At 29.6% G+C, this 16,241-nt stretch overlaps 1 protein-coding gene across 4 annotated transcripts in view; it reads left to right on the top strand.

Annotated features, from left to right (window-relative positions):
- The window catches only part of numb (NUMB endocytic adaptor protein), a 95,991-nt gene that overhangs the window by 45,868 nt on the left and 33,882 nt on the right, over positions 1-16,241 (top strand). For all 4 annotated transcript variants that reach the window (XM_067273125.1, XM_067273132.1, XM_067273117.1 and 1 more), the window contains one exon: positions 9,029-9,100. In XM_067273125.1, coding sequence (XP_067129226.1) covers positions 9,029-9,100 — 72 coding nt within the window. Of the gene's footprint in view, positions 1-9,028; positions 9,101-16,241 lie in introns of those variants that run through there.

Raw genomic sequence — 16,241 nt, forward strand, 5'->3', positions numbered from 1 at the left:
AACAAAGAATGGTGGATGATGTGAAAGTATTAGAAAAGTGAAATTTAAAAGAAGTAATACATTGATTGATTTGATTGGTTTTTGAGACAAGGACAGTTTCATAGCTTAAAGATTACTTGCTGAAAAGAATATTTCTATTATAGTTTCACTAACTACATTATACTTATATTTATACTTATTTACATAAGCTGTATTTATAATAATAATCCTGCTTTTACTATGTGTTGTTGTTGTAGATTTTGTGTGTTGTTTGGTATGGTTCAGTAAGTTTTTTTTGCATCTGAGAATGCTCAAAACTTTTTCTATATGAATAAATGGTAATTGCTTCTTTATGCCATTCAACTTATGAAAGGTTTCACAGGAACACTACTTTTGGATAGCAGGGGAAACCTGTATAGGAGGTTTTTTCCAGTGGATGAGGTATTCTCTAAGTTAGTGGTTCTTAACCTTTTCATACTCATGGCCCACCAAATATTTCATAATTTTTTTGTGACCCCCATTTTTTTAATAATAATTTATATTTGTTAAATTATCTACAATAAATTGATTTTTTTATTATTGCTTTATTTTTTTATATAATAAATGTAAATCATAACTTTATTATTTCATTATCTATTTAAATAACATTTAAACGTCACAATTAAACATAAAAATTTACTAATTTTTAACAAAAAATAAAATAAGAAACATGTCGATAAATTGATCCAAACTTGATGCTAAAATTAAAACACCCACAACTTGTTGTAAAGATTTTGCATATCTTTTTCAAAAATATTTAAATTTTCAAAGCCTACTACTAAGCCTACTATTTTTCCTAATTATTTTTAAAATTCCAAGCATTAATAGTTTCTTAGAATTACTTTGAAATAAAAGAAGTAAATACTGCGGTGTAAGTAGCATATTTGCATTTATTTCTTCTGTATTAACAAAGTTGTATGTAGGAAGAAATAAAAAGAACTAAATAGGAAAACTTTATCTTTCTTATTTCACTTTTCAATACAATATTCAGTTATACATCAGTTTTCTTTTTATTATATTCTGAAGGAAAATTTGCATAATTTGGCGGCTCCCAGCAAACTTCTTTTGGACTCCAGGGGGCCACGTCCCCCGTTAAGAATCACACTTCTAAGTGATAAAATTCATTTTCAATTTTTCTCTTTGTAGAGTTGTTTGGCTTCTCTAAATGATAAAATTCATCTTCAGTCTTTGAATTTCAGACTTTTTATGGTTGAAATTAGTTATTTAATTGAAAGGGATATATGTTATGGGCCAAGTGATTAATAGGACATTATTTATTAATGCCAAACCAATATGAATAATGACTAAAATGGCTGCACAGCCTGATAAATATTGATTAATTTATTAAATTGACCAGACATTATGAATACAGCTACATTCCCTTTGGACAATTTGATTTTCAAAAATATGTCACTCTTTTTTTTTTATTAAGAATTAATTATTTTTTGTGAATTATTTCAAAGTACTTTAAAAACAACATGCAATTTTTTAAAAATAAGTATTATTAACTGTATTAATTAAAGTAATGTTAACAAAACATATTATTAAAAAATTTATACTTCATTAAAAAAAATAAACTTAAAGAAACTTCTGGAATGTCATTTTTGATATAAATTATATAAAAAATTAAATACTTTTTAGTTTATTTATTTGAGCAATTAATTTTTTGATGACATTCAGAATTACATAATTTTTACTTTGTAATTTGTATATATTAGATTTGCAACCAATTTTGCAGCAGCACCAACATTCTTGTACATTCACTAAGCAAAATTTCTGCATCTGTATGTCTCCAACAAAAATGAAGTTTTTTTTACAAACAGTAAATTGGTTTCTGGAATATATATGGCTCAATGTGCCATGCTTGGGATGTAGTTTGCAAAGGTTTTCATCTTCAATTCCAACAATGATACCTAAAATAAAACTTGACCAGTGATACCATTTCTACACTTCAACATACACTCAGACTTGTTGAATATTGTACAACATATACACCTTATTGCTGAGAATCATTTTTACTAAGTTTTATAAGAAATATAGGAGGTTATCTGTTAAGATTGTAATAACTAAAATATTTTTTCCATCATTGCATGCTCAATCTACATGTAGTGCATGAATCCTTACTCTGTCATCTTGAATGGTACTGATCCTCTAGAGTTTGATCAACTTTGACTTTCTCTATCATTGTTATTTTAGAGACTAACAATCTTTTAAAACTAAAAAGATTTTCTAAATCTTCCTTTGTATTAACAATGGTCAATGATTTGTCAAGTATAAAATTCTTTAGTCCAACTTTTAACTTTACTCCAAACACGGCATCATTGGGGCTGCAGTTTATACTAGTATGATATGCTTAAGTTTTCATCAGTTGTACAAAACATAATCCTTCCAACCATTTTTTAGTATTGTTAGTCTCCAATCAAGAACTAAGCATATTCTGTATGTCTTCATTACATCTTTCTATTGAACCCTAACTTTTTGAGTGCCTGCTGGACTTTCCAAGCACCATACTACATAGTTCTTTGATGACATTGGTGAGTTCTCTGTTATTGTTTTGTAGAATACTCATAGAAAATAAAAATGTCTAAAAGATTGTAGGCTACATCTTCAGCCCTTTTGGTTTTTAAATGTCATAATTGAATGAATTTAGTTAGGTGGTCTTGGTACATGAGTATATATTTATGTTACTCATCGGCTTGCGACTGTATATCTATAAGGTCAACCTGGCATCTTGAGTTCATTTCATTACAGAGGCACCTCACTCAACGAGCATAATTCGTTCCAGAGTCTTGCTCGTAATGCGAAACACTTGTTAAGTGAAACAATTTTTCCTATAGAAATTAATGTAGAATACAATAATGCGTTCCATGCCAAAAAAAAAAAATACTCAAATATTTTATGTATAACACTTATTCAAAGAAAATTATACAATAAACATTGTTAAGGAGTGTGAATCATCATCTTTTCTTCTAGTGCGGAATGAACCAACCTGAAATACGAATTTGATTTGCAGAAAACAAAAAAAATCAGATAATTTGTCCGATAAACACAGCAAACAATATACCAAATTCTTGGGCTATAATTAAATATTAGAAATTAATTAATTTGACTAGAGATAGGTGGACAGTTATGTTTCCATCTTGTATTAATTTTTAATTTAGACATTTTTGGAATTTAATTTGGAATCGGTCATTTAATTTAATACGAGATGGAAACATAACTGCCTACCTCTAGTCAAATTAATTAATTTCTAATATGTAATTATAGCCTTTACCCAAGAATTTGGCATATTGTTTGGCATGTTTATTATATAACGGGCTATGGTTATTGATGCTTATACGTAATATGTGCGAACACAAGTTTGGAAAAATGTATGATCACACGCGACACTAAGATGCTAGCTGAACATGTGCTAAACATGGACTGATGGAACATGCGCACATCCAGGACTTTCCCTCTCCTTGCCATTTGTTATGCGAAATGTCGCTCATTAAGCAAGTCATTTTTTCACAATTTATTTTGCTTGTTATAATAAGCTTGTTATGCGAAACACTCGTTGTGTGAGGTGCTCATTAAGCGAGGTTTCACTGTACTTAAAAATTGGTTTAACTACAAAGTCTTTCTTAGGAACATTGTTTTCTGACAGATTTCATATAAATTTATGTAAATTATGATCATTTCCCTTGTATTATTTTTATATTTTGTATTTAATTCTTTTTCCATACAATTTCTGTTGTCATAACTAATAGCAATATGGGCATCATGAAATATTTGAAATATTTCTTCAGTGTGAATGCAATATTTAATCAAATTACCTTTTTTTTAAACAGACACAATTAATTTTTATATAGCTTCAATAGATACAACATCATATCTATATAAATGCTGATATTTTTCCAGTAACTTCAAAGTCAGTTTGATTTTTGACTCACTTTTTGTATCATTGACAGATATGCTAATTTTGTAAAAATTTCACTGTTTTGACCTTTTGCTGCTATTAACTGATTTAATAGGATGTTGAAGTGGTTATCCCCATTACTTAATGATTGCTTTATGATTGTTATTTTCTTTTCAAAGGAGAAAACACTATTTTAACAGGCAAAAGTAAAATCTAAATGTCGCACAAGATTAAGTAATGGCTGCATGAATTTAAAATTCAATATTAAATGCAGTATGCACATGTAACTCAAGAACTAGTGCTCATTGGCTAGAATGTGTTGAATGATCACTCCCCGAGATGATATCATTTTGCCCAACAGTTGATAGCAGTATTTATAGTGACTGGTTGGTCAATCTGATAAATTATGATAAAAACCTGAAATATGAAAATTATCACCTTTAATTGTCCAGCACAAATGTTTTAACAAAAATAAAAACATTTTCGATAGTTTTCAACGGTCATCTTCAGTTACAACTCAAATTAAAAAAAGAACGATAAAATAGAATTAAATACAAAAATAATAAATGCGCATGCGCAACTATAAATATATCGCGCATGATGCTTAATATACAGAATAAATGAATAAAATTATGTAAACAAAAATACGTGGCCGCATCTCTTGTATGTTGTTATTGTTTATCTTTATAAAACGATTTCCATGCGGTTGATAAAGAATCCGCGTCTCTATGATTGATACATCCCGTTTTTTCTTGGGCTTTATATATTTCTAGCTTTTCTAGATGTTTGATTGTATGTCTATTGTTCGTCGGCTTGATGACGGAAGCTTGGTCCCACAATACCTCAATATCTTGTTGCTTGGCGTATGAAGCTAGAACCGTACTGTCCAGATTCTTATTAATCGAGTACTGGTGTTCTTTGATTCTTTGCTCTAAGTGCCGTAAAGTAGCTCCCACATAAACAATATCCGAATTAAATCGTTGGTCTTTTATTGGTATGGAGTAAACCCCCGTTAAAGAGTTCCGATCTTCTCTCTTCTTGTCATTCCTTAACAATTTGTAAACTGTCGAATTACGTCGGTAAACGATACGTATATTATTGGCCTTAGCAATTTCGTTTATCATTTTGTTCAAGAAGGGATAATAATTGATTACCATCTTCTGTTTACCGTTATCCGCGGGAGAGTGATTACTTCGATTCTGGAACGTTGTGATAAGTTTTTCTACTATATTTCTCTGGTAACCTTGATGTGTTGCTATTTCGAGTATGTAATCCAATTCTTTATAGGTATCACATATGTTTGTGCAATGAGTATAGGCACGCTTGATCCAAGATCGGAACGCCGCATACTTAATATGCCTGGGATCCACCGATTGATTCGGGATGATGATAGTATTTAGACCCGGTTTCCGGTAAATGTTCGTCTTGATTTCCCCTTCCCCGCAGGTGATATTAATATCGAGGAAATGAACATTATTATAGCTCTCCTGGTCCAGTTGTAAAGTTAAACCATAAGGGTTATCATTGATATCATTTAGGAATCGTTGAGTGTTGTGCTTATTATTCCATAGAATGAATATATCGTCTATGTATCTAGTGTATAGAATAATATCATTTTGGAATCCGGGAAGAATAGTATTTTCGAGTTGTCGTAACACCAAATCGCATAGTATAGCCGACATCGGACTGCCCATTGGCACCCCTCTACCTTGCAGGAAAACTCTCCCTTCAAATTGAAAGAAGGATGTATAACATATTAAATCAGACAGCTCCAGGATGTGTTGATGGTATTTGTATGAATTCTCGATGTTTTTAAAAAGGAAATCCCTTAACGCACAGAAACATGGGGGTAATTTTATGGAGGGATATAACGATTCGTAATCCATAACAGTCATGTACTCATCATCCTTTAGAGCAATGTTTTTGAGCTTCTCTATCAATTGTAGCGAGTTGGTGATAGTAAAAGGGTGATTTTGTTCTTTAGAACGAATAAATCTTACTAATTGCTTTTCGATGCGAAACGTCGGAGAATTACATTTTTCTATAACCGGTCGTATTTGGCAACCCGGTTTATGAGTTTTCCCAAATGCAAATATTCTTGGTGCCTTTGGAGCAAGGACTGTGGCTTTCTGCATATTCAACAGGCGTTGCTCCAATGAGGCACCAAGAATATTTGCATTTGGGAAAACTCATAAACCGGGTTGCCAAATACGACCGGTTATAGAAAAATGTAATTCTCCGACGTTTCGCATCGAAAAGCAATTAGTAAGATTTATTCGTTCTAAAGAACAAAATCACCCTTTTACTATCACCAACTCGCTACAATTGATAGAGAAGCTCAAAAACATTGCTCTAAAGGATGATGAGTACATGACTGTTATGGATTACGAATCGTTATATCCCTCCATAAAATTACCCCCATGTTTCTGTGCGTTAAGGGATTTCCTTTTTAAAAACATCGAGAATTCATACAAATACCATCAACACATCCTGGAGCTGTCTGATTTAATATGTTATACATCCTTCTTTCAATTTGAAGGGAGAGTTTTCCTGCAAGGTAGAGGGGTGCCAATGGGCAGTCCGATGTCTGCTATACTATGCGATTTGGTGTTACGACAACTCGAAAATACTATTCTTCCCGGATTCCAAAATGATATTATTCTATACACTAGATACATAGACGATATATTCATTCTATGGAATAATAAGCACAACACTCAACGATTCCTAAATGATATCAATGATAACCCTTATGGTTTAACTTTACAACTGGACCAGGAGAGCTATAATAATGTTCATTTCCTCGATATTAATATCACCTGCGGGGAAGGGGAAATCAAGACGAACATTTACCGGAAACCGGGTCTAAATACTATCATCATCCCGAATCAATCGGTGGATCCCAGGCATATTAAGTATGCGGCGTTCCGATCTTGGATCAAGCGTGCCTATACTCATTGCACAAACATATGTGATACCTATAAAGAATTGGATTACATACTCGAAATAGCAACACATCAAGGTTACCAGAGAAATATAGTAGAAAAACTTATCACAACGTTCCAGAATCGAAGTAATCACTCTCCCGCGGATAACGGTAAACAGAAGATGGTAATCAATTATTATCCCTTCTTGAACAAAATGATAAACGAAATTGCTAAGGCCAATAATATACGTATCGTTTACCGACGTAATTCGACAGTTTACAAATTGTTAAGGAATGACAAGAAGAGAGAAGATCGGAACTCTTTAACGGGGGTTTACTCCATACCAATAAAAGACCAACGATTTAATTCGGATATTGTTTATGTGGGAGCTACTTTACGGCACTTAGAGCAAAGAATCAAAGAACACCAGTACTCGATTAATAAGAATCTGGACAGTACGGTTCTAGCTTCATACGCCAAGCAACAAGATATTGAGGTATTGTGGGACCAAGCTTCCGTCATCAAGCCGACGAACAATAGACATACAATCAAACATCTAGAAAAGCTAGAAATATATAAAGCCCAAGAAAAAACGGGATGTATCAATCATAGAGACGCGGATTCTTTATCAACCGCATGGAAATCGTTTTATAAAGATAAACAATAACAACATACAAGAGATGCGGCCACGTATTTTTGTTTACATAATTTTATTCATTTATTCTGTATATTAAGCATCATGCGCGATATATTTATAGTTGCGCATGCGCATTTATTATTTTTGTATTTAATTCTATTTTATCGTTCTTTTTTTAATTTGAGTTGTAACTGAAGATGACCGTTGAAAACTATCGAAAATGTTTTTATTTTTGTTAAAACATTTGTGCTGGACAATTAAAGGTGATAATTTTCATATTAAGTCTAATTTCTAGTAATTTAAAGTTGGTTTCTACAAAAACCTGAAATTTATTACAGTACCCAGTTTTGTTTGTCATAATTTGTAACACCCATATTAGTCACTTACTTGTTAGTTCATAACATATGCACTATGTATAATTATTTCAAGAATATATAATGTAATTTTTTTTGGCTGTCTGACAGTTTTTTAGCACTGAATAATAATAAAGCATTTGAACTGATTGATCTGTGCCACACATTACATTATTATAATATCTAAATTTGTTTGATTTGATTTGTTTGACATGAAGAAACACAAATTTTGCATTAAGTGGAGTTAGACTAGTCTGGTTCTGGGGGGGAGCAATATATATATGATTAATCCATAATTCTTAAGTTTGTTGTTTCCTCTTCTCTATACAACAATTTACTTCTTCGAAATTATTTAAATACATTTTATATTTTAGGCATTTTGTATAAAACACGTTGACAACTTTTCTTACACACATCATTCTTATGCTCCCAATACTCTGATTTATAAATTTCTTTTAATCTATACAATTTTTTTGTATAGACATTTTTTTACATTTTGTATAAAACATGTTGACAACTTTTCTTACACACATCATTCTTATGCTTCAATACTCTGATTTATAAATTTATTTTAATCTACAATTTTTTAATATTTTTTATAAACACTCCTAATTTTATTGCTGAGTTCAAAGTTAACTTAATTAGAATTAAGTCTTTACCATTGGAACCACATCATCCAATCTTATTGGATGCCAAGAACATCATCATCTCTTTTAAAAATATCCTTCCTGGAACTTTCTGATAGTCATTTTTAAGTATATTCTATATTCATATTACTTGTTATCACTTTTACTTGTATCTTCAATACTACCAGCAAGCAACAAACCTTCTTTTACCATTTCTATTCTTATTTTTTTACAGATTTCTTCTGGAATAAGTGTAAATTTAAATTGCTTAGAATGGAATGAGATAGCCCGAAAACATTTCATTTTAAACAATTACACTTTTTGAGGAAGGTTTGAGTTTGATTTGAACAATTTTTCATTTTTCTTAGAAATATTTAATCTGCACATCAAAATTCATGAAAACTTATAGAAGAAAATAACTTATTTAAAGAAATTTTGTTTTTTTTTTAATATTGTAAATATTTTCATTTAAGCTTAAAGTAATCCTCATACACTATATTATTTTCAAATTTTAATTTAAATGTAAACCAATTCATATTTTTTAACTAATGTTTACTTCTTAATTTCAGTATTTAGGATGTGTTGAAGTATTTGAATCTCGAGGGATGCAAGTATGTGAAGAAGCATTGAAAGTTCTCAGGGTAAGCTTAAACATTGTTTTAATGTATAATATGATGATGAATTTTTATCAAATAAATATAACTACTAAAAATAGAAATCTGAACATGACATTGTTATTACTTGTTTTCTCACATTGTGATGCATATATACAAGTGTCCCTTGTACAACATGGTTTCATGGTTTGAAACTTGGGGATATCCCCCATGCAACACAAACTCTCACTTTTGTTCTAACATAGTTTTAAAAATCCTCCATATAAAATTTCACAATTTTTAAGTGTAAACTTCATTATTCGATATTTTTTATTCAAGAAAGCATGCATGTTGTTGCAAATTTGCCCATGGATTTTAGAATATTGAAATTTTTAATATTTCAAATTATTTTGTGATTTTTGTCAGGTTTAATAAAAACTGATAAGACAAAGAAGAAAAAAATTACACTAATTTTTCTATCAACCAGATGTTGTCATTGCTTTCAGACTTTAGCCCTTAAGACACTGTGTTTTCTTCTTATAGATTAATCTTCATATTTAATAAAGTTTATTTAAACATTTTTAGGTAAGTGTTATTAAACTTTCTTTAACTGTAGGTGGTAAGTAATGCCTGCAGTTACTTATTATTTACCTACAGATGATTATTTCATTCTTAAAAATGACAAATAAAATACAGTGGTATATCAGTACTCGAACAGTTTGGTATTTGAACACAAATTCTGGAAAAAGTCACTCGGTACTCAACTGAACAATTGCTACCTGCTAGAACAAATTTTCGATTAATAACATAATTTCACTTCATCATCCATAAAAATTTTTTATGATAAAAATAAATATGAAAATGCTGCTTATATTTCTGATTAAGATCAATAAAAAAGCTGAGATGATGATGATGCTTTGTAAAAAGAAAATGTCCCCATTTAACTAAAATTAATATTAATGTGTTACACATTAATATTAATTTTAGTTAAATGGGGACATTTTCTTTTTAATGTGTAACACATTAATTTTTTAATATTAGTTAAATTGTGATTATTAATTAAATATAGATTGGAAATAAATTATCAATTGTTTTAATAAACATATTTCTCTTAGTAACGGAAAAGAATAGTATACTTTTGCTAACTTCTGAACTTAACTCCATGTTTTGCATTAGTCATTTGTTTTGTATAGCATGGATTCATGTAACACGGCACTTTTTTGGAACATAACTATTAATACTATGTTATACAATGAATATATCCTGTATATAATTATATATCATATTTTTATTAAAACAATTTGTTAATTTATTCAATTATACCTGAACATTATCATAGTCAAATTATTAAATGCTGGATTATTTTGAACTATATTTTAACTAACAATTAATTATCATGGCTTGCATCTAATTTATGTTTTTAGACCAAGTTACCTTTTCAATAATAGTGAGACAAAATACAGTAGAAAATAATCTGGTATTTAATGATAAATGTTAATTTATTAATTCCTTTTATAAATTTATATATTAAAAATATTTAATTTAATACATTTAAAATGTAGTAAATATTAAAATTTTCATAATTTTTGCAATGCTTTTAAATAGAAGGTACAGAGTAATTTTATCAAGTGTATTGTTACCTAAGGTTAAAATGGTTAAATACATTATTATAAATTTTTTTAACATATTAAGGTACTTTTCAGTTATATTCTTGCAGTTTGCAGAGTGAGAAAGCACTTTATTTAAAAATTAAAAATCAAATATTATTTGAAAATAATCAAAATGAATTTTTTTAAATCTTAAATTAAATACATTTTTTAAAATTTTGTTATATTAAAGCACACAATTCAAAAAATCAAAATTAACTAAAAAGATTAATCTAAATCAGGGGCCACCAAACTTTTTTCACAATGGGCCACATAACTGAAAGAATGATGAGCACAGGTTGCATAACCATTTTGTTCAATACAATACACTGAATACACAAAAAATAGACAGCCAACATATTTGTTTACCAATACAAACACAATTGCTGCAGCAAGCTCGTAATTGCTTTCCTTAGAAACTTTATTGCAAGTACTTACACAAAAAGCACTCTGATATCCAAAGTCGCAAAAAGTTGCCAAATTGTTTATTTCACTGATTTTCTCTAAAAATTATATTACTGTCAGATGCAAAAATCAGATTGGACCAATTCTGACAATTTTACTTAGTTATTTTAATTTTTTCTACATAGTAAGTTTATCTATGATCAATGATATTTCTATATAAATAGTTACCTTTTAACTCATTTGTGGTACAGTGCAGCAGTGGGCCAGATCCAGCTGGCAGGCTGTAGTTTGGTGACTCCTGATCTAAATAAGTATAATTGTGTACTTTTTGTTAATTTTATTACACTAAAACATTTACTTACTACTACTTTAAAGACAATTTAAAGGAAGCTACTTATTTTCCTTCACTTAGAATAACAGTTACATTTGAAAGTTGCAAGCACAAAACTTAGATAACAACAATTCCTCAAACCTACAAAACACAAATCTAAAGAAATGACAAAACCATCCTTTGACATGTGCATCTGTATATTTAATCTCACCTATAAATTGCTTTGTTACAACTCCAACTTGGCTTTTAACACACTTAGCATAACTACATTATTGCCTTTTTTAAAAGCATTGGAAATGTAATCTACCATATTCCTCTAGAACAGGGGTGGCCAACTTTTGTGTACATAAGATCTACTTTTTATGTTAAAAATGTGTCGCGATCGACTTGTTGTCGTAGGCATAGTCTAAGTGGCGAGGGGGGTGTGAAATACATACTATATTTATACACTGTGCTTCAGTACGAGGTGCACTCCCGCGAGCTATGGGTAGATAAGGAAAATATATGTTCAAAACTATTTTTTATTTTTTAAGTCACTTATTAAGTTTTCAAGATATAGGCTCATAAAGAAAATAAATTTCCAGACCCAACTTTTGATATTTGCAGTTACGAGTTCATTTCGTACAGGCGGCACCTAAAAAAATTCGATTTTTCGACACTTTCAAGATAGATTTTTATTAACTTAAAATATAATATAATTTTTTGAATCAATTACAATGTATAAATTGTGGTACTATTTGTTCGTAAACTTGAAAAAGTTGTTATAAAACTGCACAGTACGGCTGATAATTTGATTATAAGATTTTACTTTCGCAATTTTTTTTTTGGCGAAGAAAATTTATCACGGAAGAATGATATAAGATTTTTAGACTTATTTTTTGCTAATCTATCAATAGCTCGCGGGAGTGCTCTTTGTACTAAAACACCCTGTATATCTACCTACGTAAAAAACAACGTAATTATTTAACGGGCCAAAATACTCGCTTCCGGGGGAATTAAAACAAATATTGTTAATAATTACTCATGTTATTAATTCAAATTAGCTACTGATAAAGACAGATTTAGAATTTATTTTATTACGTTACATTAATGGGAGGGCTGAGTTTGCACGTCTCTTACCAAGAAAACATAATTAGGTGTACTGTATATCCTGACAAAGATAATAATAATGATTCTTCAGTATGGGAATCAGTCAGGACAGAATGTTGTTTAGTATTCGTTAACTTTACGTATGAAAATGCTGATTCACACAAGTATGTAGTTCCGAAACAGGAATAAATATATTCGCTACATTTGGTGATACTGGGATATTTTTCTCAATTGACGTATTTCCAAAAATCCAAAAATATAGAGGTCTGTTGCCGAAAACGCTCACTTATCAAGTAAATAGATAGGTAAGAAAAGCCATAATTTAATTTAAAACATAAAGAACAGGTACTTACATTTTAAACAAATGAAAAATTGAAACTCAACGTTGTCACCGTGGATAAATAATATTGATTAATAATATTAATATTGTCAATACTAAAGAAAAGAAGCTACCGCATGACAGTATCAAATATTCAAGCTAAATGGCTGTGTTTTCTACGAGTCCAGTCATAACTGCATGCATATTGTTGCTTTTGCGTGTTACGTTCGCGTTGCGTTCAGTTAAAAGTGTAAGGCCACGAACACACATGCGTAAAATTGTGTGGCAGAAAACTGAATCAGAAATCAGCTTTCAGTTCAGTTTCTGTTTTACGCTTTTATGCCAGAACACACATACGTAAAAATTCTGACCGAATAGGAAACACCACTGCTACCAACAGTGCTAATTTTATTAATTTTTTCTTGTCATATATCTATTCCTTTGTACCTTCCATTTTTTTCCGCTTCCTCTGCTATAATATAGAAAATTTAAATTAATACACTTGTATTCCGAATTCAAATAAAGAACGTGCGTGTAATCTAAATACTAAGCCTATAAATCAATTCTACTAGACCTACCTGTTGTTTGAAATTTTGCACCTATAGCCATCCATAAACGTTGTTTAAATATAGTGGCTTTATACATGACACTGATGTGGTCGAATGGATTCAATAAACTCCTCTATTTCATTTATTTTTTGTTTTTTCGAGACCGTCACAATTGTAGGGTTAACCCTCATTGCCGCCATTGTTAGAATAAAAAGCACGTGTCTACTTTGACGTCACAGAAAAGACTTCTCTTTATTGGAGGAATTTTGGCGTAAAAATTTTACGCCGTAAAAAGTAGAGACATGCTCTACTCTTTTTTCAGTTCTGTTTCAGCCAAAATTTCAGAAAAATTTTTACACTTTCTGTTTTATGCTAGATTTTACGCCGAATTTTACGCATGTGTTCCTGGCCTAACACATTAAGTCAAGACATTGCGAGCGATCAACCAAAATTGGCATCGCGATCGACTTGTTGGCCACCCCTGCTCTAGAATACCAACAAAACTTTTTTCATTCTTATAAAAAATTGAAAATAGTGAACAAATGCAACATTCTCCTCAACAGAATGTTTTACCTGAAATATTGAACTAATGGACTGATTTGCATACCAACAGGTAACAATGTGATATTTTCAAAATAAATTTTTTTCAAAAACTGTTAATATTAATATTAAATACAAAACTAAAATATATTTTAAAAATTTTAGAAACAAATAATTTTTACTATTTTAATTTTTGGACACTTTATTTGAAATCATAATGCAATTATTTTTCATTGTTTCGTAAGCAATGCAAAATCTCTTGATCCAGCAGAGTGCAGTGCAACATTGGAATGCAATACACAATGTGAAATGTTGTCTAATAACAGAAAAGTACCCATATTAGTTTTTATGTAAGAAGTGTTAGTGTAGGATGTGATGATTAAAAAAGATTAAATACACCAGTTTAGTGCAAAAGTAGATACATTTCCAGTCATAATTAACCTGAAAACATATCAATTTACCATATTTTTACCTTCATATAGATCAAGAATCTGCTTAGAAAATTGTTTCAGAATAAAAGAAACTTTTGTTTTTTCTATTAATTTGTATCAAAATTAACTTATTTTGTTTTATATATACAATTAATTTTATTTTAATAGAAGTGAACATTTCATTATTCATGGTAATAAGAACTAATATGTTCATTTATAACAACAATAATTCCTATTTATCAAATGACAAAAATTTTTAAAAAATTAATAACAATACATAAAAATTTTCAGAAAATTGTTTAAATTACATTTAAAAATATGAAATAAAATATAAATAAAATCCACATTTTGTTTACAGTACAGTTTAACCCGATTATAACGTCATCGGATGTAACGACAACCCTAATATAACGTCAAATTTTTATCAGTTCCACAATTTTACTATAGTAGATAATGTTAAAAAACCCACTTGTAACAACATAAAAACCCTGTTATAACATCATATTTGAAGGACTCCCAAATTTACAAAATTAGATTACAAATTTTATTTAACAAAAAAAAAATACTACGTGTTCAGTCGTAGGGTCAGAGTCCACTTCCTAAAATGACTGTGGGCAGTACTCTCACTACCTGAATTCAGTGGCCACACTTTTAAATGATGTGACAATCGGTTATTATGATATTATGTACTCATGACGATTGGTTATTATCAGTTATTATGTACTCATTTTTAAAGCTAAATTGTTAAATATTCTATTATTTTTAATATAACATATTATATCAAATACAGTCAAACCTGTTTTTATGCAGTCTTTTTTGTGCGATTTTTTATTTGTGTGATTTTTTATGCGATTTTTTATTTGTGTGGTTTTTTTTGTGCGATTTTTTTTTATTTGTGCGGTATAGTTGGCAACTAATCTTGTGCAATTTGTCATGTCTCACGTTGACTTATTATAGCTAAATAAACTTATTACAGCATAAATGAACTTATTATAGTAATATTATTGCATGAATATGCAAAAAATAAAATAATTTATTTTTTAAGTCAACAAAACACCACCTGGACAAAAATATGTAAAACAGACGATAGACGAGATGATGCAGTCAAGTGCTGACATCTGTTGTCAATAAATTCTATTTCATATGGTTTTGAGTTATTTTCTATGTGAGACTTTTTCTATGCGGTCCCTATTGACCGCATAAAAAAAATATTTTTTTAATTGTGTTGCGAAAACTATTTTTATAGCCACTCGTAAAGTTTCGTGCGATTTTTTTTTTTTTTTTTTTATTTTATGCATTTTTTTTTATGCAGTCCCTATCCACCGCACAAAAACAGGTTTGACTGTACTGTATAAAGAAATAATTGAACCATTTTTAATTGGCATACATTAGTTTAACCTTTTGTTGCCTTTTGATTTGACATTCTCAAAACTGGAAGTTCTGCCATTATTGAAACTTAGAACAAATAGAAATTTCTTATAAAAGGTAATTTTTGAAATTTTTAATTACATTGACGTAAACTTAGACATAGTAATGCAAATAAAGCTGATTTAAACATGTAGTTTGCAATTTTATACATATGATAATAAATTATCATCATCATAATAGATACAGTATACTGTATTACCGTTAAGAAATAATTTTACGGTAATACATATGATGTTAAATTAGAATGGATTTTATAGATTTAGATTCTTGAACACACTTGGTACCTTTTATGGGACTGAAATTATGGCCCCACAGATAATGACACTTTGTTATAACATCAAAAAATTGCTGGTCCCATGGATGACATTATAATCGGGTTAAACTGTATATAAGGATATTTTTATTTATTCACTCTAACAGACAAGACTAAAACACTAATAAACATTTAAGAA

The sequence above is a fragment of the Centruroides vittatus genome, unplaced genomic scaffold (genome assembly GCF_030686945.1).
Source record: "Centruroides vittatus isolate TY-2023 unplaced genomic scaffold, ASM3068694v2 contig_1114, whole genome shotgun sequence".
Lineage (NCBI taxonomy): Eukaryota > Metazoa > Arthropoda > Arachnida > Scorpiones > Buthidae > Centruroides > Centruroides vittatus.